Raw genomic sequence first — 24,440 nt, 5'->3', positions numbered from 1 at the left:
CTGCACCAGAGTCCAAAAAAAAAAAAAATGACGTCATGACACGTAATTGTGGCGCGGACTTCAAGTGTTCTTTAAGACGAAAGAGGCCAATGACGGTGAAGACAGAACATGTAGCCAAGTAGGTGGGCAAGGAAATTGACCTCGTGGCAAGAATTTTGGCTACCAAGCCAGCTACGGCTGTTTTGAATAGGATTAATTTTTAGCCAACTTGTCAGAGCACCGTTCGGTCTCCGTTATCGTTGGCGAACTATACTGAGGCATATATGCCGGGCCCGTTTATGAAGGCACCTTTAAAATAAATATGGCCTTGGAGTGAATGATACAGGTCTACGAAAATGAAATGAGGATACCAACCAATTTTGTGTTACATCGAAAGACCGACTTTGTTAACTCACGCTTATACACCGCTACATACAATTTTAAATATTAAACTGTAGGAAAGTTACCATAGCCGCATCGTAGTCTTGGAACACAGAATCTGGCGATAGTACTGAGCGCTGCTGCGCCTGCAAACGAAACGCGGTGTAACTGGTGAGACTATAAAAGTACACCTGCGAACAAGTAAAGCACCATGTCGGAGCGAAAGAAAGAACGCAGGAAGAAAGTGATCACTAGACGGATATTTGAACTCCGAGCTCGACCGCTCGGTTCGACACTCAAATATCTCAAAAGGGAGGATTTTAGCGTAGGAGAGTCCGAGGAGGTGAGAGGGAGAGGAACGATGCTCCGCAAATTATCGTGTAGACCTCGAGACCTCCATATATCGTGCAGTTCAGTTGTTGTTGATTAACTTTGATTCAGTGGGATAATTGTTTTTGCATAGTACATGCACTTTGCTGACCGTCGTCTATTCTGTAATTAATACGTGTGCCTCTGTTATCTCGCGCATACTCCTTAGCATAGGGGATGGTTGCGGTGTTCCTTATGATACGCTGATGCTACAGGTCTGCATGGCATGTGCAAACACCCAATGCCTGTTCGCCATGGTGATTGCCACTTCATAGACATTCGAGGGTATTTTCTGATTCTGCTGGAATGATGAGATGTTTTCCGACCTCAGTCACGCATGTGTACTTGAGTTTGTCAGAGTTTTAGAGAAAATGACAAACGTGACTTTTTATAGTGAGACGAGTTTGCAGTAAATCAGCACACTTTTCCAATTCGGCCAGACTGTATGCTCTATTCCGTAAGATCATCAGTAAAGAAAGTGAAAGAAAAAAAATACGCGTAATATTCGGTAGCGTTGCCTGGCTGGCATCCCCGACCAAGGTAGTGGAATCGAATTCCAATTGAAATCTGCAAATATTTCCATGACTTAAAACCAGTCACTGGTTTATTAGCGACTTTTATAATAAGTGGACGCTATCTGTTAGGGATATGGTGTGATTGCGGGGCGCGCACAATGCAATTCGATGAAAGGGCAAAGGTTCGGCTTTCACTCTGGGCATGTGCACTCTCACCCCGCCTTCACCCTATTCTCTAACCGATAGAGTCATCCTCTAAAATTCAATTAAACTCGCTATTGACACGCCGACGCCGCCCGGACGCGACGCTGTGCTGTCCGTTGAAGGAGAGCGCCTTATTTGCTTTGAACTGCAAACTTTTGATGAATAGATGTAAGGTATTTTCCGGTAACTAGCTTTGTTTGAAGCAAAAAAAAAAAAAAAAAAAAAGCCTGCGTAGACACAAAAGATCTCACTCGGTAATTCTTTCTGATCTCACCAAATAATTAAGTCGCGACCTGATATCAAAAAAGAAAAAAGGCGCCGGTAGCAAACATTGCTTTTTGAAGGAACTAATTTTCTAGAAGCCGAGTTGAGGCTCTTCCATCACTCTTCAAAAGTTAAACAAAAAAAAAAAAGTCACCCTACCAAACTTGTTAGAAGAGTCACGAAAATTGAAGGTTACCGCCATCTTCGTAGGCTTCAGAATAGCTTCCTTCCACCACCGATCAATATATAGACGTTTCCCGCCGAAACTAAGCCTTGATAAAGATCACCCGCATAATTTTACTATTTGCGTGTTCACACAACTGAAGATAGGAAGACTGGCCAGGCTAGCCGTGCCTGAGACCATCACAAGCTTCAACTCCCTAGTCGGAGATAAGCTGCGATCGCAACGACCATAGTCTGCACTGGAGCCACAACCGTTGTGAGCAACTGCAAACACGCCATTTAGATCTGTAATAGGAAGAACCTGTGGTATCGCCAAATACTACTCAAATTGACAGCTGAGAGGGATAGATCTAAGACGGTTGCCAGCACACGCGGGTAACCCACGCAACGAGGCAGCCCATACATACACTTGAGCAGAAGCCGGCCGAGCTGTGCTGTGGACGTCGCATTACAGTTGGATCCCTTCGGAGAGCCCCTCACCTTATCACGATTACACCACACACTAGAGAGTCGGAAGAACGTACCCACCACCGCATAGCTCACTATCCAGAAAACAAGAGGTTGTGTGGAGGAAACTTAGTCCGACCTGGTCTTTGCTGCGAAACTTCGATCATTAATGTGTCAATGTTGGGCCCGTCTAGCTCCTATGTGGTACTCATGCCTGATTGATCGTTTGATACGTGGAAGGAAGCAGAGGCGAGCGACGACCCAGAAATCAAAACTCGAGCAGTAACATATGTGTCATCCGGAATGTTCATGGTCTCGGACGCACCTTCTGACCACCATTACTTACCTCCAGCTTTTCTGTTGTCAGTAATGATGTACTTCTGTCTGATGCCATGAAATTTTGATCTGTATATCATTTTATTTGTTCATCCCTGTATTAATTTATTGTATTCCTCAAATTATATAGTTCTTATTACTGATTGCACTTGCTGATCATTTTGTGCTTCCTGATGCCATAAATACTGGAATTTAAGTGTACATCGATCCTTATATTTGTCTCATGCCTGTATCAATTTATTCTATTCCGCAAATTGTGTAGTTTTTATTACTGATTGCACTTGCTGATCATTTTGTGCTTCCTGATGCCGTAAATACTGGAATTTACGTGACCCCCTTCTCCTGCTTATACATGCGATCATGTCGATCATACATAAATATCGTCGCAATTCTAAGGAGGGCGGGGGAAGGTGAAGGCGGCGAAATTTGCTTGTGGCTGGCATAATCTTGGGTTATACACCCGCAACTTACCTACAGTATAACTCGAGCAAAGGAATCTTACCGCTCGGGCCAACCACCCCAGCTCGTTGGAGAGAGGTAGCGCCCCTCGCGCAGCCAAGACGACCGTGTCGCGGAGTTTCTACCGCATATGTTGGCGGCTTTAGCCTCTCTTTAATGACGACCTTTCAAAAAGCCGCCAAAACAGGCATAGCATATCGTAGAAGCGACCATTTCACTTAATACAACAACTTTTCCTTTTGGGACAAAGCGCTGCGCCAACCGGCCTCAGTCACCATCGCACAAGCACCTCGCCGGTCGTCTATCGCCATTACAGTTACATGGCAACCTCAATCCGCGACAAACGCCCCGATCGCCTTCAGGAGACGGCGATGGTCGTGACCAGACGACACGAGAGGCGCGTGATGTGGACCGACAACGGCCTCCAACGCAGCCAGTTAATTATAGCTTTGCCACAGCCAGGTCGCAATGAAAACTAGGAGCCCGTCCATGATTACCTGATTAATACCAGTTTTATCAAAGAGTGCCATTTTTTACCTAACCACACTGCCGATAGCACCGAAACATTGCAGTAGTGTTGAATATGTTTCTGTCGAGCGGTTCGGTCGACGTTCTCGATGTCCGTTTTTGTTCCAACGATGTAGGAAATTTACAAATAAACTATTTTGTCACACAAATGTCAAGCATCAATGCTGAGAACCGTCGATCCAACAGGCGATCTTGATTTCTCCATTTATCTCCAGGAAAGGCAAAATGCAGATGATCCGCGCTAGGTGGTTATCAGTAACCCGGCTGACAGTGACCTGAGTGGCGCATTCAGTGACCGGGGTCTGAATTCCCAGGTCTGAGCTGACCAACACGGCCTCCCATTGCTCGAGAGATTAGAGATTCCGGGGGCGGCTCCTCTTTACTATTCCACAATATCTGACCATAAGTGGCTATTTCGCCACATAGTGTACATTACTGGTCTTAATCACCGGGGTAGAATTTTGACAATAAGGAGTCGTGAAGTATCCCATCTGGATTCGCCTCCAGGTGGTCGCTCCTAACGTTTTGTCTAGAGGATAGAATATCCTCCTCTAAAACTTAAAATGATTAATAAAGTGTTTAGTAATGCCGTGAAATGATGTGATATGCCAGAACGTCATTCGAGAAACTCTCAGTAACTACTACGTCCCCTGCTCGCCTGACGAATCCTTCGAACGACGAACGCGATCTAGCCGTTCAAATTTAGCGGGTTGATACCGTATCGGTTCTGCCGCGTGGCGGCAGCCACCGGACTGGTATTGAGCAAAAACAGCGTTCATGTTGATTACTACCGCAGAGAAGAGAAAGAATAATTCGTTGCTCTGTGAGCACTTCGTTGCTGGCCCCAATAGTCGTTTAAACATAGAGTTCTCAATTTGTATTGCGGGTGGCCAGATGTCAATGCGTGCCTCCACTCGTCGAGATTGAAAATTATCAACTCCAGCACGTTGCTCTAACTCGTGTGCGTTTTTTTTTTTTTACTCTATTGTGATTTAAAAAGATTCAATGTGAGTAAGAAAGCAAATTTGTTACATTTGTGTTGACAGTGTGGCTAACATTTCATGCAATTGCTTGTTGCATGTCAATGCGTGCAGATTTTCATGCACATTAAAAAAAAAAAAGCGTAGCCTTATACTACGAAGACTGATTTTATTTATGTTTAATGCTAGTAGCTATAAAATTTTTTTTGTTGAAGATTACTTGAGCATTTATTTTAAGTTTTTTTTTCAGTGTTATAAACAGCACATTAACCTTCTATTTCCGCTGAATGTGAAAATCTATAAACTGCGAAATTTGGAGCATTGTTTTAACTCATAAGCGTTTTAGTTGGCATTGTATTATTCAAGGGGGTTTTAATTTCAGCTAGATAGCGAACAACTGCGCTATAATTCAGGTGCTTGCTTAGTGGCGAACATTGCATGGAATTACAGGTAATTCCTTGCATGTTTTTCATGCACGTCTGACAAGTCAGTTATGTACTGTAAAATTTATAATACTCGCTGCTAGCAGTCAAACGTTGTGGTGGTACAAAACACAAGCTTTTGGAGAAAAATTGCTTTCAGTGCTATATACCGCCTTCCAGTTTCGTTCTTAGTAAAAAATTTTCAAACCTCAACAACACTGTACTTCAACACTCAAAGGATTTCTTGTGCACCTTTATTATTTTACTTTTGTAACAGCTACGGAATTTTAATACAGAGTTATAGTGTTCTGGAATTGAGACGTGTGCCGTCTGCCGCTGGTCGTTTCAGCGATAACAGGAGAGAGGGCGCTATGTGCAAGAGGAGCGTAGGGTGCCTCGATGCCCGCGCCTCCGCTCAGGGTGAGGACAGCTGCGTCGTCTGCTACGGCGGCCGCCATTCTCGCGCCCGCGGCATACAGGTTTCGTTCTCGTGGGGGGAGGTCTGCTCGCTTCTGGCTTGCCGCGGGCGCTTAAAGTAAGAAAAATAAGGAATATTCTGGTGCGCTTTTGTTTTACATGAGAATATAATACTTAATTTTGTTGGAGAGCCTGCCTTGTGCTTTTAAAAACAGGACAAGCAGCCAACATCAAGGCGTCGACAGTAACAATGAAAGCGGGTATGCAAGATATGCGCCAAATATGTCAGTGAAGCTCTCCTAGAATCTATCGCTAGAGTTCAAAACCTATCTCTTATGCACTGAACCCTTTGGTGCGTGGAAACAGCAACCCGTCCCAACATAAATTTGCGTCGTCAGGTCGCTTACTCGAGTGAAGCGACCATACTCCTAGAGAAGCAGAAGGAAAAAAAATCCTGAAAACGTTTATTTACCGAGGTTTGCGATAGATTCCGATGAAAGGAACCGTTACTAAGCAGAGGATCATGAAATAAAAAGTTTTGAGTTAAATCTCGATGACGGTTATGACAAGGCGTATTCTGCATACCACCACGGGCATTGGCAGCCCTGTTGGTGTTATCATTCCTGCGCATGTTTAATGTCGAGAACAAAACGCTTGAAAAAATTTAATTCTGTTCACTTGTTTTGTAGTTAATTTCAAACTACTAAGTTTATTAGAACTGCTGGAACACATCGGGTGATTTCTGCCCAAGCTTCTTCGGCGTTCTTTATTAAATTTGTAGCTATGAATGTCCCAATACAGGTGACTGCAATGGATGGGTAAGAAAACTGAGCAGACGCGGTCAATGACACAGCGTCTTGGTTTCGCACGTTCTGAAAAAAAAAAAAAACGATTATCAGCAACGGTAATAAAATATAAGCACTCGCCTGTTCGTCTTGGTATACCTGGATGAAAACAAAAACTGTTACCCAAGCAAACATGAAATCGTTTATTCAGTGGTTATGAAAACACACAATAAAGTTACCAATATTTCTGCTTATGGGAACGCGACCATTATTGCACTTTTTCAAAGTAGACATCTATGTTAAATAGATGACTGTAATTGACGAAACAGTTGTGATTGCATATATACATAGATGCAGAATTCAGGTTTCGAAGCAAAACTTTCGCGGAACTTCATATTCCGGCTTGGTTACGCAAGGCTGACTCCAGCACAAGTTTTGCTTCCGTGGCCACTAGAATGAGGGCTCGGAATTTGGCGAAGATGAATTCGGAGCCTCACTCTGGCATACGCAGCAGTCAACATTTTTCTTATTCGCTCTTTGTGAGCCATGCAAGTCTTCACAAGGGGCTTGTCTATCTGTTCAAGATATGCGATCAAAGAACGAAGTGGCGACTTCATGGTGAAAAATGTGCCGGTACACCATGAATTGACGGCGGTAAAATGCTCTTCATAGTTTTTCAATGTTTTCATTACATCCCTGCTAGGATATACGAGGTTTTGTCCATCCCTGACGTACTCCTTGAGTGCAGTGAGGGAAGCATACTCATCGTCAGGGTTGCCAAGGAGAGCAGCCTTGCACTGCGCACAAGTTATGCATTTTAGAATTCCTTTCAAAATAAAACCGCCAAGGTAAAACAAGATACGGCACTCGGTTGACGTGAGCTCTTCAATGAACAGGATTTCCGAATCATTGATTTCATCGATTTCGTTTTCTGTACCTTCCTTCTTGGCGTGTGCAAGCAGATCGACAAGGTATTCCCGGTCGTCAAGCTCGTAACTTGTCGACCTAGGAGTGTGAAGAAAGTGGCTGACGCTGATGAGTCGAAGTGCGCACTTCAAGTCGTACGCAGTGGGCACTGGCTTCATGAGCCGCACCACAGAAAAAAGGTTTTCTAGGCAGTCTTGCAACAGCCTGCTCGTGAGAAGGAATTCATACCCTTCACTGCCAAGAAGCACATCTTGAAGGCGAAGGACAGCCGTTGTTGCAATTAGGACCCCTGCTTGCGATGGCTTCCACTGAGATCCAGTGCCCATTTTGAGTTCTCTGATCGTGTCTATTGCCATACGCAGTGTGTCTAAGGCGGCATGATATTTAGTCATGTTTCTGCGGCTTAGCGCCATGGTGGGATGACGCGCTGACATAAGGGCGTACCACCTAGAAACGAGGTCCATAAACCACGCTGTTGTTTCGGCCTCTGGCTCAATCACTCCTTCTTTTATTAGGAACCGAATAGCTGGCGGGGCTTCGCGGAAGAGCTGGACAGCGACTCCAACTTTCATCTTGGTGAAGTGTCCACCACTAATGTGGTTTTCTGATAAATTTGGTGCTACCTTAAGTTCATTGGCAGCATCATAATCCAAGACGGCCTGTACATGCTCTAGTTTCACCTTCGAGGAAGGCAATCCGTTCTCGCTTACTGTATCATCACTCAGTGTGAAAACTTTAGAGCTTAGAAGCTGTCCTTTCAGGTTCTTAAGGACATGTGCTGGGTCAGAAATGAAAAAAAGTTCCTTCCCATCTAGGGTTGGGTGGGGTATTGAGCACGAAGTTGTTGAATGGCGGTGACTCGAAAAGCCAAATTCTCTCCACATAGCGCGGTTTGCTGCACCCATGTCACAGGTGACTACCCGTACTCTTAGAGAAATCTGGCTGCATATCTGAACTATTTCCAGGACATATGTCTTGAGTACAGAGCCGTCCACGTGCCTACCAGTAAATTCATAGGCTATCACTTGCTTCCATCTTTGGTTTACCCCACCTAGCATAAAGACCAAAGCATGGTTGGCTGCCTCTTCAGGCTTCGAGGGCAAGGTCGTTCCTCCCAAAAGCACGTCTTCTCCACGGTCGAGTTCAAATCCGGGTGCTATCTCCATTTCATCTAGAAAGAGAACGCAGTCTTTTTCCACATCCTCCATTCCCTCTGCTTTGGACCTCATTACGTCGATCACTTCATGCAGGATACCTGGCAGAAACTTCAGGATCTCAATTTTTCTTGCTAACGTTCTGCTTGATGGGAGAGGGTAGCCAATCTTTCTGAGCGTTTCATACCCAGTGGTTCCACACGCAAATTTAATTTTTAGGCCTTGCTTTACTGTTTGCGCTGACCATGAATTGCCACGATTGTTGTTCCGAGAAAGGGCACGAATTTGGTCTTCATTTAAAAACTTCGTATTTCGTGAGAAATTAGCTGCCTCTTTCTGCAGCTTACGATTCTGCTTCTGTAGTTTTTTTAGAGTGTTCTTAGATTCTCTGTGGTGTTGTTTCAGCTTATTATTGGCTGCTGTGAGATCTGCTATCTTCTTCCAAAGCTCTGCTGCCCCAGAATCAAAGGGTTGGGTCGCACGAGCCACTGCAGTTTCTTGAGGCCGTACATCCGTGGTGGTCGAAGTAAATTGCTCACTAGCATTGCTTTTTTCTGTAGCCACCAATGTCCCATTTATCACTCCGTCTGACGATGAATCTGCTGGAGGATCTTCTTGCGTATTTAAGGGAAGGACGTTTGTCACTTCTGGTGAAGAACCTTGTGCGGCAGCGTCATCACTAAATAATGCAGGCATGTGCACACTTCGGTCCCTCGGTGGTCTTCGCTCTTTAGGAAGTTCTGGAAGCATATAAATAAGGAAAAATAGCACATTACATATTTAAAATAGTGGTCCTTTTGCAAAACTCCGAAGTAAGCTTTTCTGCATTGCAAAGGACTCTTCACCATGGCGGCCCATCCTAAACGTCAGGTGCAGCTGTTTTTCACCCTCCTTCAAAAAAAGGAGTGGCTAGGCAAAACTGGTTCTAATCCCTTTATCCCGACAGCGTATCGTGTGAAGGAAAGGAACGCCGCATTGTTCAGACTATATATGTTTGCAGCATTCTACATTTTTCTGACTCCAAAGCTGGTTTGGCGGCCAAGGTGAAGGAATTTTGCTGTGCCAAGAAGCTGACCTCCAAAGTTTTGAAAAAGGTCCATAGAAGACGCGGCAGAAAATTTAACACGTATGCAAATCAACCACTTCATCACGTAAAATTTTCAAATGTAGACGACGAGGCGATAAGCAACATGGTAGCAAACACCAAGGTTAGGAGGTATCTGACCTTTGAATGGGAACACCGTTGGGACAGCATTGGGCTTGAGTTTTTTCCAACCGTCCGCGCGGTTTTGTTCGAAGCTCTTGTCTTCGAAATGAGCCTGCAGATGAATGTGTTATTGGAATTAGCCCCACATTGCCTGCTCGAGAATGAAAACAACAGCACGCAAGACAACAGCGTAGTCCAAATATATCAGTCGAATCAATCGAATGAGCTCCTTAATCTGCACATAACAACGTATACTGTTTATCTCATTCACTGAATTAGTGCGGTGTCGTTGGGCGAAGCATAGGGCTAACAGGCAGCGCAAGCTACCCAACGCAGCATACGTGTCAAAAACTCAAAAAATCGTAAGTAAATGAATTCATGTTGGCTCCTAGACGACCCAGATGCAGAGTAATTGCCACAGCTTATGTGCCCTCGCTTGTGGTCGTGCTCTGTGCCTTGATTCGTGCCGGCCGCGGTTCTCTGACAAGCGCCTCGTAAAGGCAATTATTTTTTAATGAACAGAAGCGGCGAAAGCACGTTTGGTACGCATTCACGAGCTTAAACATTGTGTCATGCAATTTCGGATGCAAACAGGCAAGCAGCAGACAATGACCGGTTCGGCGCGGAAGCGTGCCTTTTTATTTACGCCGAGCAAGACGAATAGTGCGAAAATGACATCTGACCAATACAAATCTTGTACTACACTTAGCTGGCTAAACGCAAAAGCGGTAAATCGCAACAAAAACAGCACTGAACCAACATGCGGCACTTACACTACAGACACATGAGGAGCTCGTCGGTTGCCACTTGTCACGCTTGATCCGGACCAGCCACAGAAGCCTTCTTTTCGGGTCTCTGGGAAAATGAAACATCCTCCAACCATTTCTCGCATGGTTGGAGCATTGAGGAACACAACATCCAGGCATTGCACGGCGATGAAAGCCGCGCGAACGCAGGCACTTAAGGCTGAACCACATGGCAGCGTTTCTTCGGCGCCGCGTCGGCGTCGCGGATATCGGCGTCGCCGGAGGTGCAATTCTGGCCCTTGAAGCGAGACGACGCTGAAAGACGCAGGTATCTGGAGGGGCCAGATCTCAGCGTCGACACCGAAAATTATTCGCAGGTGGGGACCAACGACAAGCCACGCATGGGCAGCTGCGGCACCAACCGCCACAGGCTCAACTCGTTTCCGCGGAAGCAACAGCTCCTCTTTTTGTCCGCGTGCATGCCTGCGCCTTTTGATGCCCTTGCCTCCCCCACCCTCCCCAGTAAGTTCCCGCCGTCGCTGAATAGGACGATTTTAGCTACGGACGGGGGACAATTGTTCGAACGTCCAGGATTCTCCCATGCCTTGCCTTGCAGACGCCAGTTCGTACGCCGTCATGAGTTTGGTCGCCCTTTCCGGCGCGCGCCGAGCGACGACCCTCATAGACGAGACGCTGACGAGACGCCGAAGAAGCGCTGCCATGTGGTCGGGCCTTTAGCAGTGACGCCCGCACGACAGCAGAGCGGCGAGGTCGGCGCGGGCAACACAATGGCGGAGGGAGCGCGCGAAAACAGTTTGAGGCGGCGTCGAGTGGTTCAAAGGGTGACCTCACCCTAAGCGGGGGCGCATCGAGGCACCCTAGAGGAGCGCATCAGCGCTGAGCAGACTGCCTCCGTCACCGCTAGTTCTTCGGACCACGAAGGCGAGCAACAATAAATTGTGTCGCTTTAGCTCTCACACGCTTGTCTAAATGTATTGAACCGATTCTGTGCATGAATAAATGAACTAGTTCCCTATCAAAGCGGCCGTCGTCGGGTAACTTATGTAAGCGGCGAGACATACATCCGAGGCTTCTTTTCTCCCACAGAAATGGCTTGGGGAGAATCAGGTGTTGAAAAAAACTGTGCTGTCACAATTTCAATCTGCCAGGAATCCAAGAACATAACTTTATTGTGCGGGATTGTCTTTAAGACTGCTTTTCTGGCGTCGAGTCAGATAGGATGCGGATGAACTGAACTGACAAGAAGAAATTTCCTGAACATATTCGGTAATTAATTTATTTCTCAAACATTAACGGGAGGTCCAATGACGAATGTCTAACGTATATTTATGATCACATATATTTTTATTATCGAATGCGCCGGTTTATGAGGGCTAGACTGCGGTCCCCCATCGACGCTCGCGTGGACTGAAAAACTAATGGAGGGTGTTAGGCTAGGTTAGCGTACTTATAATTGTTGGCGCCACATGTAAATAGAGATATGTGGAGATTGCTGTTGAATACTTATTTGAATGTTGGCGGATACACATGAACTGGCAGTTATGTAAAAAAAAAAAAATAACGGAACATATCAGCGAGAGCTCATACAAATGCACGAAACCACACTGCGGACGATTTCAAAAAACAGCAGGGTAAACAATTCGCGACTTAAGTGAATATAAATAAATAGCTCAAGAATATCGTACCAACATATGAAATGCTACAGAATTTTATGTAAATGTCAATGAACTGGGAGCGCGTGAATTAAGCTGATAAATTTGAAGGTACTCAAGACGCGGACAGAGTCATTAAATAGAGCCCTCAAGCATGATTATTTGCACCTCCTCACCTTTAGGTGCTTTATCTGCTCTGCTTTAGAGCTCTGCACTTTGTTTAGTGACTTCACATAAAGATGGAATCGCATTTCGACGTAGAACTTCACTATGCGAATAAGCGTCAATATCTCTTATCATATGGGTAGGACATCCAGGCTCGGGAACCTCTGCGCTTTGAAAAAACATAGCAACACCATGGATTCTGCTTGCATATTAATCATAATTCTTGAACTAAACAAAATGTGACTCTTTCAGCGTGTTTACGAGGTTTACAAGCTCCGCAGACGGATAAAGGCCTCCATCGTCGAAGTTTGAGATGAATTCATTTTCTTTTGTGAATGTGTGTGTGCGCATGATTTGCTCGACATGAAATACGCAGAACAAGTACCGCATTTTGATTTGCGCTTGAAGAATTTCAAGCCACATATACTGCAATATAAGCTGCGACCTAGAACTGTGCCTTGTGATCATCTAGAAATTGAAGATGTTCCACCTCGGAGCTTTACTGATCTGCTCTCACTGAAGTCGTGCTGTTCCTTTTCTGAGCGACCACGGCGGGACCTGTTAACCAACTCCGCGCACGTAGGCGCATTCAGTGGTTAGTAAAATTTTGGTTCTGATGAGGCGGTGGATAGTGCTTATTTCTATCGCCTGGTAGCGCTAAATATGTGTTTATTGAAAAAAAAAAAAACGACGTCAAGATTGGTGGCTTAAAAGTAGAAAGGTGATATATTGCTAGGAGTGGAGAAATAAAAATTCAATAAATGGAATGATGGTATAGTTATCCAATCTAAAACAATAATTAAGATATAGGGAGAAAAATGAGCATGATAGCGACTGCTACCACCCCGTTTCAAAGGGGACGCTTCAATATTCCATTCATCCCATCCATTTAGGGAGCCTGCATGTTTCAACATGTAGGCTCCCTATGTTTATTGAAAGCGCGGTACGTATATGGCACAGGGAGAAAAAAAAAAATGGCAGTGGCTTAGCTCTGGTTAAGTCTGGTAAATTGCGTTAGCAATGGCCGCGTGGCTACGCTTGTGTGGTTCCATAGTTTGGCTATAGAGTAACAGAAACCACAGAATGGTTATACGACTGTTCTTCCGGCGATTCTTCAGCGCGCTGTCTTCGCTAGATGGCATTGCGGCGTTCCTGCGCAGTCGTGTTCATCAGTAGCCGACGAGGTGGAAGCACTCGGAGAGCTAGAACGTAGTCGCCAAGCTTCATCTTGTGCACGACGCTTAGCACGATGCTCTTCACATTCTTCGACTGTCTCTTGTGCACGTTGTCACTTCCTTGCCGCAGCTTGTCGTCGACACCTCTCATCAGCAGCCTGCATAGCAAAGCAGTCACGGCGAGGCCGAAGCAATGGCGAACCATCTGTTCGGCGCCGCAGCGCGCGCCGACGGTGCCGCCGTCTGGCGAGCTCGGCTGAAGCGGATGCTCGGCTCGGCTGCTCAAGGCCACGCGTGGCGTCCGCCGGGGACGGCTCGAAACCTGACGCAGTATTGCTATAGCAATAAAAAGTAAACGGCGGTCTAGCTTGGCTAACAACTGGTATACACACAGAAGCAGAATTAAGCACCTTACCTCATTCAGCTTTTCTTTGCAAAGTCCTGCCTTGTTAAGTCAAGCATTTAACTACTGCTTCAGGCTTTTATTGTGGTGAAGCAAGCGTAAATAAGATATCCAGTGCAACTTTGTCGGGAGATATGTAGGCGGTGAAGGTGGTGGGCCCCGGAGTGCAGCGTGAATAACGGGCTGCTGAGGAAACAACATTGTGTGCCTGCTACAGAACGTATGCCGCATCCCTCACTTGTTATGTGTAATGAAGTCAAGGTCAACGACGACCCGGACCTCCAATCCCGTACCGCGACATGTGAGCCTGTGCCGGCCGCACAAACTTCGTGTGTGGGAGAAATATTTGTGCTGGTGCGTGCTTCCGTTTAGGGTGGTGGTTTCCCCCCCCATACGCACGCACTGAGGCCAGTGGAGTGCGCTCAGCAACTGAGCTATTAGGCCGATGTTTATTCAGGTCTTGCAGGGAATAATGTTCAGGTTCTTTTCTCTATCTTGGTTCTCCGAGGAGCACATCGAGTTTGAGGGAGGCGCGCGTAGCGGACAACCAGACGATGTACGACGAGACAAGGATCGAGAATCAGAGCAATTAAATGTTATAATAAACGCAAACGACATTACAGAAGACACCTGCGCACAGAAGCAACATTTAACTGTACTAAAGTTGATCTATTCAATTTCTATATACTGTATCATAGCCTCCAAAGTATAAAGGAGTCTATGACTGTATATGTAACTCGCTCGTTCTTCACTGTCTCCCATAAGCCGTGCCCTGTTGCTTCCATCACGAAGCCTGACCAAAGAAACACAAATGCGATCGGAGGAATTCTGCCGGCCCTCCATTAAAATCTATATTTTACCCAATGCTTTCCACCCGCCCGCCTACTACCCCTCCCCCCCCCGCGTATTTGGGTTTGCTTGGGACGGTGGCTCCGCGAGAGACAAATGACAGAAGAGACGAAGAAAGCGGGCTGTTCCGGCCAGCGGCTATCACTCCCCGCACCTCTCGCTCATTGGGTGCTGCGCGCGCGCCCCTTTTGTCGCCGCGCTTCTGGACGTCCTGCTCCCTGCACCTCTCGCTTGTTGGGTGTTGCGCGCGCGCGCCTTTTGTCGCCGCGCTTCTGGACGTTCTGCTGCTGAACGTTTTTTGCCCTGTAACGTCGTTTGTGCGCTTCACTGCCTACCTGCCGGGTAACGTCGCGTGTGCACGCTTCGGGCTGCTGCTGAATTTTTCGTTCGTGTAGCGCCGTACGCGCGCTCTTGGCTTCTGCTGAACTGTGCACGCTTCGGGCTGCTGCTGAATTTTTCGTTCGTGTAGCGCCGTACGCGCGCTCTTGGCTTCTGCTGAACTTTTTGCCTGCATTACCGGCTTCATTGTCGTAGTGCGCTGCAGCAGAAGGCGACACTCCTGCCAAAGAAGTAGCAGCATTCTTCGGCGCTTGTGCTGTCCGTACGTGAAACTATGGCGGCTTCTTTGCCATTCACATGCGAGCTCGACAACGACAACAGCGTCGAGAACGTCAAATGCTTTCGTGTCGCCCTCAACACTGATGGGGACGCGTACGAGTGGCTGAGCAGCTACAGCAATGCTACGAGTACGTCGTGGGTAGTCGACTGGGAAGTGGCCGATCCTAAAAGGTATTTTACTACCTGACTTGGCATGTGCTCGTTCCTTGTAGTTTTCTCTTGATTAACTAATTTTGCTTACACCCAATGTTCTCTCTACTGAACTGAAAGTTTTTGGTTTTTTCATTTTGTGTGATAGTATCTGTGCATTCAATTTGTTGATGGCCCAGCATCATAATGCACAAGTTAATGTGGCTTCTTAGATGAAGAATAAATGAGTATAGTGTAATTTCAATGTATCATTTTTCTAATATATGAATTGAAACAAAAGTCTGCTGCTGGAATGTAAATTTATATTTTTAGATTGTAAGCTCTACTTCTTGGGATGCAACTTTGAATTCGCCTGGCATCATCCAAATGACCTTGAGTGGACATACCGCACTTTTCTTACGCCAAAAACTAATCTTTATTTTTAGGTGTCCACAGGAAAAGACAAATACTGCAACTTTCTTTTCCCATAAACCACTTATTATTATTAACAATTGCAGAATGAAACGGCAGTATGACCTGGTGCAGATGTCCACCGAAAACCTGCACCTTACTTTCCCCCAAAACACACTTAAAGTAAAAATATATAAAAAGCATAATAAAAAGTGGTGGGGCATTCTACTTTCCAATTTATTTCCAACCTACAAGTCGGGGGTCCCCCATAGAAAAAGCTACCCATAGACAGCTTGACTGGGCCTTGGGGGCCTACAGGCAGCATCTCGCAGTGCATTTCACAGCACAATAAAAATGGATATGAACATGAGAGCAAAAGCAGCGTTTACACTTCCTAAAGAATTATACACACATCAGATATCATAAATGAATATGAACATCACAGTAATATTCATTGCCTCATCATAAAATTTGTTGATTCGTGTCTAACTAGGTGGAGCAGTAAAGTCAGTGTGGGCTTTAGGTTTATTATAAAGTGATGGTATGCGGTAGTCAAGAGTGGCCCGGCCATAATTTTTTTTCGTGTATGTGGCACTGGTTTTACTTCCCTACGTAAGCTGTAAGCATGCAAGGGATGTGTGTATCATTTGGAGGGGTACATTTATGCATATAGAAAGACAGTTTGTAATCATATAATTTAGTTGCTTTAAGCATATGATGTTTAGTAAACAAGCGATCAGTAAATAGCTGGCTAGGGTTTCCATAAAAGTTGTCAAGAATTCGTAGCACCTTTTTTTGTAGCCGCTCTAGTTTATTATAATTATGGATGGTTGTAGCTCCTCAAACTAAAATGCAATATGAAAGACTAGAGTAGAAATTAGCAAAACATATTGCTTTTTTGAGCTTTACTGGAAGTAATCCTCTCAGCTTATAGAGACAGCCAACTGTTTTGCTTAATTCTATCGCCAACTTGCTAGCATGTGTGTTCCACGACATGGTTTCTTCAAACCAGACGCCTACAAATTTTTCTGAAGTCACACACTGCAATGCTGCACCTTGAAAGTGTAGGACTAGCTCAGTGTCACAGACTTTGTTATGAGGCTCGAAATAATACATTTAGGATTTTTAACATTCAAAGTTTGCTCAAATAACTATTTATGACAGTGTTCAATTTGGTAAAGGTTTGTGCGGAGAAAAAAATATTTGTGTCATCAGCGTACATGACCAGTTTCGGTGAAAGAGGCAAATTGCACGTCATTAATACATGTCGGGATACATGTAAAAACTGGGATGTGGTCACTGATATAAAGGGAAAGCACACCTGATAAGCACTGGTCACAATGTACAATTGGTAATGCAGATATCTAGAAGTGTGGCACCGGTATCGGTAACATGGGTAGGCAAGGAAATTATATTCGAACAAGTGGAAGCGCGAAGTATGGTTTCTAGGCACTCAGAAGATGAATCTTCACCAAGCATATTGATATTCACATCACCCATAACTAAGAAGGCTCCTTGCATTGAATGGAGGCTTGACAACAAAGTTTTCATTAATTCAAAAAATTGGGTTTTGTATCCTAATAGTGGCCTATGGACAGCTGCTATAAGAATATTTTTTAACCGTACCATAAAGCACTCAACACTGGTGTAATGCATGGTTATTCGCCGAGAACTTCGCAGGCAATTGAGGCTTTGCTTTTTACCTCTTAAGGTGAAGCTTGAGCATCCCCCTAATGCAAACCCCCTCTACAACCTTGCTAAAGCATGTCAAACCATACTTCCCATAGCTTTTGCTTGTGACTATTTTGAAGCCATTCTTATAGCCCCCCATTTTTTCCCTAGGATTGTATTCCACAAAAGGTGGAGATGCCAGCATAGCAGTCGCAACAAGACTGCTGGCCGGAACGCTACAAACTGCCCAGCCTTCGTTGACATAAAAGTCAAGAAAGTCACAAAGGACACAAAGAAGAGGGATGGCTTCTTGAAGCGAACTGTGCCGCTGCCTGCTGTCATCAGGGTCAGGGATGACCATAATCATGCTACTGACTGCGCGGATGGCCTGCGGTTGCTGCGGAGCACGTCTGACACTCGGGCAGCATTTCATTCCTACTTTAATGATGGCCACAGCCCAGCGGAGGCCATAGCACTACACCAACGAAAGCTGGAAGTAGAGGATGACGGGCTAGAAAAACTGGCGAGTGGTGCTGTAAACCCGAGTGCCAACACAGTCTACAACTGGTACCGGGTCTGGCGGAAGGAACACTTTGGCAGTACTGCAGATCCTTTGACTAAGCTGGCTGAAAAGGCACCAGCCTATCTTCATAACGGTAAGTTGCAATATGCTCAACAGTACTATGTGATTGAGAAATTTTTTTTTGCGATTTTATAGCCTCAGGGCATAAATCCATAACGTTGTTGCAGCCTGGAAAGGCCGACATCTGAGGTTGCATTACAGTTTTCTTTTCCCTTCTAGAGGCCACGTCAGGCTTTAACCATAAAGCTTCGGAGCAATGGCCATGTTAGTCTCCACTTTTCAATACCTGGAACTTTGAGATTTGCAGGCCAAACAGTCAGTTCTCTGTCTCGTGAACATTGTGCCTGCCACAGGAGCCGCTAACATAGTAATAGGCCTGGTGCATGAAAATGCAATGTAGACAAATCCCACTGGTTTCATGTGGTATTTAATGTTTTAGCGTTATAAGCTGCAGTGAATATTTTCATATCTTAAACTTGTCATGAGCATGCATCTAGCCTGTGAGAGTTGATAGTGGGTATAACATGTTAAGTTGGCAGGAGCAATATAAAGTGACATGTCTGTGTTTGTACTGCGTCACATAAAATACCCCAGAAAAAAGATTGAATGGCTAAGATTCAAAACCATGAATTTCTCACAGCCTCATAGACACCATATGATTGCCATGTTACTTGCTGGATAAGGTGAACATGGCTTATACTAAGTGAAATGCAAAATCTCGTGATATGAAGGTGAAAAAAAGGGTGAATGCACCATAAGAATGATACGGTGCAAACAAGGCATAAAAGAAAGTGTACAATAGCCTATAAAAGGTGTTTGCAGTCATTAGCTTGATAACTGTTTGCCAGCAGTGAAACCTTACTCCTGGATAGCACAAACAGTAATTATTTCGTCTTTTTTGTGTCCTGTTTAATGATCCGACATCTAAAATATCATTTATGAAAAACTTCCCAATTCAATCAACCACACTATCAAAATAAAAAAAGAAATTCCTCTGCGTGTTTTCCATGATTCCAGAGACTTCTGACTTTTGTTACATGCACAGCTCTACAAAGCCCTCAATTATATACGCATATCTGCTCAGCAAGGGCGCCCTATTAAAAATCGGTTTTAAAAATTATGTGTGGAAAGCCATGATAAACAGTAAACTGTATTGGGTGAGTTAAAAGTAGTTCACATTGTGGAAAAGTGCAAAAGAGACAAAGGACAGAGAAAGGAGAGGACGACACGGGTGCTGTCTAACAACTAAGATTTATTAGAAAGTATATACGGTGAAATGTGCGAAACCAAAACAAAACATCAAGGATTATGCTGCAATGAAAGGCACTTATCAATGAAGGCTATCTCATTTCCTTGTAACACAAAAGACTGTTATGCTACACATGTGACCGGCTTCTTAGCAATGCAGTAAGCTTCAAAAATATCCCTGCCTATCTGGTTGTTGCTGTAGTAATGGGTCGTAGTGTTATGCAAAGCCAGATAGCAATTATGCTTTCTGGTAGGCTGGAGTCTTTCTTACACACGGAATTGAAGCTTACAGGTTTGTCATGTAGTATAACAGCAATGTTTTGTGTCTCAGAATATTTACATAATTTTCTTTTCATGCTGCATTTACTACTGCTTTCATGAAAGTTTGAGAATCCGAAATAAAATTTCTCATTACCACCTATTATTTACACTTGAAATGTATACAAAATATAGTGCATTCACTTCATTCTATTTTCATGTGTTAATTTAATGCAGGCACCACATTATTTCCGGTCAAAAATAAGTAAATAACCTAAACGGAGGCCATTTGCTACACAACAAGGGTGGGACCAAAGAGGGTCTTACTGCTCCTGATATCACAGAAGCACAGGCGGTTCTCGCACAATTGCTGCCTTCCCCATATAGTCATTTGTGAACACATTTCTACTCTCTAATAAATTATCTTTCAGGCAAAAGAAATAATTGCATTGATCAACACCACAAATTAGGAGATGATATAAATATTCTCCCTAATGCTTTCCTTCATTTCAGTGACTGTCAGCCTTACCCTTTCTCTACAATGAAATCATGCCATACTAGGCATCTCTCTTGGCCTGTATATACCTACCTAAAGGTTTAGAAAAATTCAGAAATTGTTGTCATCATAATCACAAATGAACACCACACTTAATGCATACTAATGCTCTGAAGTTTCACTTTCTAAGAACAATTTCCGAGTGGCAAGCTCTACCTCTACAAATGGTATTGATTACCATTGGCAACAAACTTTATAGCATATTTTAGAAAATGCATTTGTTGTATACTGCAATTTTATTTCATGTTTTTAATTAATGTTTGCCTTCTCATTGCATTTTGCTTTTATTTTCTACCTCCCTGCTTGGATCTAAAGAAAGGTCTCTATTATTTTGTACGAAAATAGTGTTCTGGTTACGTCACATGAAGCATTGACACAGTCGATAGTACAAGGTTAAAAGCACGTGTCACCTTTCGCAGGGATCGATGTCAGGATCACAGAATCTGAAGATGGTACCAGCTGGGCAGCTCTTATAGTCACCCAAATAATGAAGAGGACGCAAGGGCTGACTTCTGCCTAGGAGATTATATTCATCGACAGCACAGCCTCATGCGATGAGTCCCAAAGCAGCGTAACGCTGGTACTTGCAGCGACCGTGGTTGGAGCGCTGCCGCTAGCGGTCCTGCTGCACAGCTCTCAAAGCACCGAGAGCTACAAAGCTGCTTTTGGCCTGCTCAAGCAGAGCTACCCGACGTGCTTCGGTGGTGCTCATGTAAGCATTAATGTGCATAGTGTTCATAACGGACCAAGTCATAATTACAGTTAGGTGCACAATTGTGAATTGATCTTGCCTCTCTCCTGCTCTGTTGGAAAGGGGGAGAACAAAATGAAACGTTCTGCAAATTTAATCTGACCTGTTGCATACACAAATCAACTTATAAATTTTCACCACCACAGTTTTTAAATAATAATTCCCAAAGACTATGTAATAAAAATACAGCATTAGCTTCCAATTCATTTTATAAGGTAATAGGCAAAGGCTATAAAAATTCTACATATCGTGATCATCAGCCAGACTATACCCACTGTAGGGCGAGGACCTCTCCCATATTCCTCCAACTAACCCAGTTCTGTGCTAGCTGCATCCACTTGACACCTGCAAACTTCTTAACCTCATCTGCCCACCTAACTTTCTGCCTCCCCCTGCTACGCTTTCCTGCCTTTGGAATCCAGTTTGTTACCGTCAGCTACCATTGGTTGTAGCTAATATCGCTAATACAGTTTTCGCCTTCTTTCTTGATATGAAAAGCTTCAAGTGCCAACCGCGTGTTTATTTTTGCTTCTGCCAAGAATCGTCGTCTCATGAAATCGCGGTGCACACTCGCAAGCAAGAATATGGGACACGAGATGAACACCTTTGTCATCTTTCTTAACATTTAGCGCATGCTCCCTCAGTCGCTTATTAATACAGCGGCCAGTCTGCCCGATGTACGTCTTCCCGCAGGAAAGTGGGATGGAATACACCACTCCAATGGTGCAAAGAACATGAGTAGTTCGGTGCCTGATTTGGCAGCCAAGACGCCCATCACTGCACGTGCGGGAGCAGAGCTTAGGGATAGAATGCCTCTTTGCTATCTTCTTCATATGGTGTGACACATTATGAAAATAAGGGACCATCACCGGCCTGAACGTTTCACGTTTGGCCTCCAGGAGGTCTGAGGCCAAACGTGAAACATTCAGGCCGGTGGTGGTCCCTTCCGCAGAATCCGCAGCTTTTTTCTGTGTTATGAGCACAGCCCAGTCTCCAATATGGCAGTGCCCGTTGGCCAATTTTGAAAAGGTTAATAACAGGCTACACAAATACCTTCAATAGGTCTCTCTTGCCACTGGCCATTGATGAATGGAATTCGATTCCGAAATCTATAGTCCAGGAATGTCTGAACTTGAAATTTAGACTGTTAATATCAGTCCAAATTGCTAAATTAAAATGAGCAGCATTTTGACTTAAATTTTTCTTAACTACCTTACTGTAGCCTCAAAAGTGAGTTTTGCTTTGTTCGCTCTCTCAAATTTTACTAACATATACGACCTGTCATTTGTCTGCGTAGCCTCAAAAGTGAGTTTTGCTTTGTTCGCTCTCTCAAATTTTACTAACATATACGACCTGTCATTTGTCTGCGTACTACTTTGTGCATATTGTGCTTCTATAAACCGCCTTAATGTGTAAGCATATGCTGACATGAATGCACTGGTGCCCTTGACCATTTGGTTTTTGCATTGTTCTATTGTTATGCACTGTATTGCAATGTTGTTACCATGCCTTTTTGTTTGTTTTCCATTGTATAAAAAATCTACGACAATGAACATTCTCTACTAGTCCTTGCTTCCCCAAAAATAATGCCCGCTCAAGGTCTTTAAGGATCAATCAATGATGACGGTAACAGTCTGGAAGGTAGAAGAACGAAACAACCAGATGTTAACCGAGTAAAAAGCTAGTCTAACTGATCTGTGTGTGTGCCTGTGTATGTGCCAATAAATGTGAAATACCAATAAAATCTTGTAAATAATTGATTAGAAAGAAGAAAAAAAACAACCACAGGTCACTGGTGGGATGCAAACCTGTGAACCTCGAATATAGTGTCTGGTACTCTTATCAACTAAGCTACAATAGTGGTTATTCAGTGTTCAAGTTTGCTCAATATTTGTGTGGCGTGTAACCTACACTTGACGGTGCTCACCAGAACCACCCTTGTCGGTGGTCCTCAGCTGTCATGTGGAATGTCAACTTAAAGGAAGAGTGGGAGCTGGGCGCTACCTGCGACATCAAGGCTTTCAGAAACAAGGCCCATATGGCAAACATTAGGCTAATCAGCAAACAAATGCAGGGAGAACAAGGTGCTCATTACATTATAATATATATATATCTCGTGAGGCAGACAGTCGCACCAGCGAATTCACCTTTCTATTTCAGATAAGCCGAAGCAGCAGCTACTGACTAGCCCCAGCTCATCACCACTTCGTCTTTTTCCCACGACTTGATAATGATTACACTTAGATGAAGATGAAGTTCACTCACACTGCTTACAACCTTCCCCCTCCAAAACGAAAGCGACCATCCTGGTCGTAAATTATAGCTTTAAGGTCGGCAGTTAGTGTTTAAAACGCGACATGTGCACTACTTCGGTGTCAGTGCCGCGACACCGGTGATCGCGAACAGGCGATGCTGGTGTGATGAGATAGTTGGAAAAGTTTGTTCTAGAACCGTGTACGAGCCAATAAAACGGCTCAGAAACCTTTCACACAGGCCGGGGATGCGAGTAGATGTCCAGAGTAGCACTTCGTCTCCAGGGCTGAAAGACACTGAGCGATGGGTTGTATCATATGTGCTTTTCCTGGAAGCTTGAGTGGCTTCAGTTTGAAGGCGGGCACAATCACGGCAGTGGGTGATACGAGACACAAACTGTTCATGGGAAGGTGCGGCAGAAGGAGTGGAAACTGAGAAGAAAGATGCTTTGAGTGAGAAGGTACGGTGGTGGCCATAAACAAGAAAAAATGGAGAGTAGGTGGTGGTTTGTTGAACGGCAGTGTTGTAGGCGAAGGTGACAAAGGGGAGTAAAGAGTCCCAGTTGTTGTGCTGAGGGTGAATATAGGTGGATAGAATATCAGAAAGGGTGCGATGAAAGTGTTCCGTGAGACCATTGGTCTGAGGGTGGTAAGGAGATGTAGTTTTGTGCACTGTGCCTGAAGCATGAAGCACTGCGGTGAGGACGGTGGAGAGGAACGACTTACCACGATTGCTAAGGAGGAGGCGAGGGCCGCCGTGGAGAAGTATGGTGTGGATGAAGAAGTTGACGATTTCGGAAGCGGAGGTGGAAGGAAGTGGTGCGACTTCAGCGTATCGGGTGAGGTGGTCAACGGCAGTAACGACTCGGCAGTTGCCAGCTGGAGTCAAGGGCAGGGGGCCATATAAGTCTATTCCGACGACTTGAGAGGCGTGAAAGGACATAGGAGAGGTTGTAAGAGACTGGCAGGAGGCGACGTAGACCGCTTGCAGCGTTGACAAGGGATGCAAGACACTACATATTTCAATAGTGAGGTTGAAAGGCCAGGCCAGAGGAAACGACTTTTGATGCGGTCGTAGGTTTTGTGGTATCTAAGGTGACCTGCGGTAAGGTCGTTGTGAAATCCTTGTAGAATTTGAGGACGCAGGGAAGAAGGAATTACGGGAACCCAGGTGTGGCCAAGTGGGCTGTAGTTGTGCCAAAATAATGTGCCATTCTGTAACTTGAAATGTTTGAGCCGAAAACAGAGACGGGCATTTGGAGGTCTCATAACACCGGTGAGACCATCAGTCAGCTTTCGACAGTAAGGGTCAGCTCTCTGGTGGTGAGCCAGATTACAGTCTATGTCTGGCATGGGAGCAATAGAGGCGGCGGTCAAATAAAGAGTGGATAACTG

General features: G+C 44.8%; 2 protein-coding genes across 6 annotated transcripts in view; both read left to right on the top strand.

Moving 5' to 3' along the window:
• The window catches only part of LOC146206224 (aurora kinase-like), an 880,154-nt gene that overhangs the window by 163,739 nt on the left and 691,975 nt on the right, over positions 1-24,440 (top strand). The window lies entirely within an intron of this gene.
• Positions 14,651-23,021, top strand: LOC146206242 (uncharacterized). The gene is made up of 5 exons (XM_084587561.1): positions 14,651-15,357; positions 17,569-18,053; positions 20,633-20,754; positions 22,724-22,877; positions 22,954-23,021. The coding sequence occupies exons 1-5, from the start codon at positions 15,182-15,184 to the stop codon at positions 23,019-23,021; spliced, it is 1,005 nt and encodes a 334-aa protein (XP_084443687.1). The 5' UTR covers positions 14,651-15,181.

Source organism: Amblyomma maculatum, chromosome 1 (genome assembly GCF_055883805.1).
Source record: "Amblyomma maculatum isolate TAMU_Amacu chromosome 1, ASM5588380v1, whole genome shotgun sequence".
NCBI classification, from domain to species: Eukaryota; Metazoa; Arthropoda; class Arachnida; order Ixodida; family Ixodidae; genus Amblyomma; species Amblyomma maculatum.
The sequence above is the reverse complement of the archived record's forward strand: the minus strand, read 5'-3'. Positions and strand labels throughout refer to the sequence as shown.

Coding starts and splice junctions, on each gene's coding strand:
- LOC146206242 (XM_084587561.1), top strand. CDS start 15,182: ATGGCGGCTTCTTTGCCATTCACATGCGAGCTCGACAACGACAACAGC. Junction 15,358..17,568: donor GAAGTGGCCGATCCTAAAAG/GTATTTTACTAC, acceptor TTTTTTCCCTAG/GATTGTATTCCACAAAAGGT. Junction 18,054..20,632: donor ACCAGCCTATCTTCATAACG/GTAAGTTGCAAT, acceptor TGGTACTTGCAG/CGACCGTGGTTGGAGCGCTG.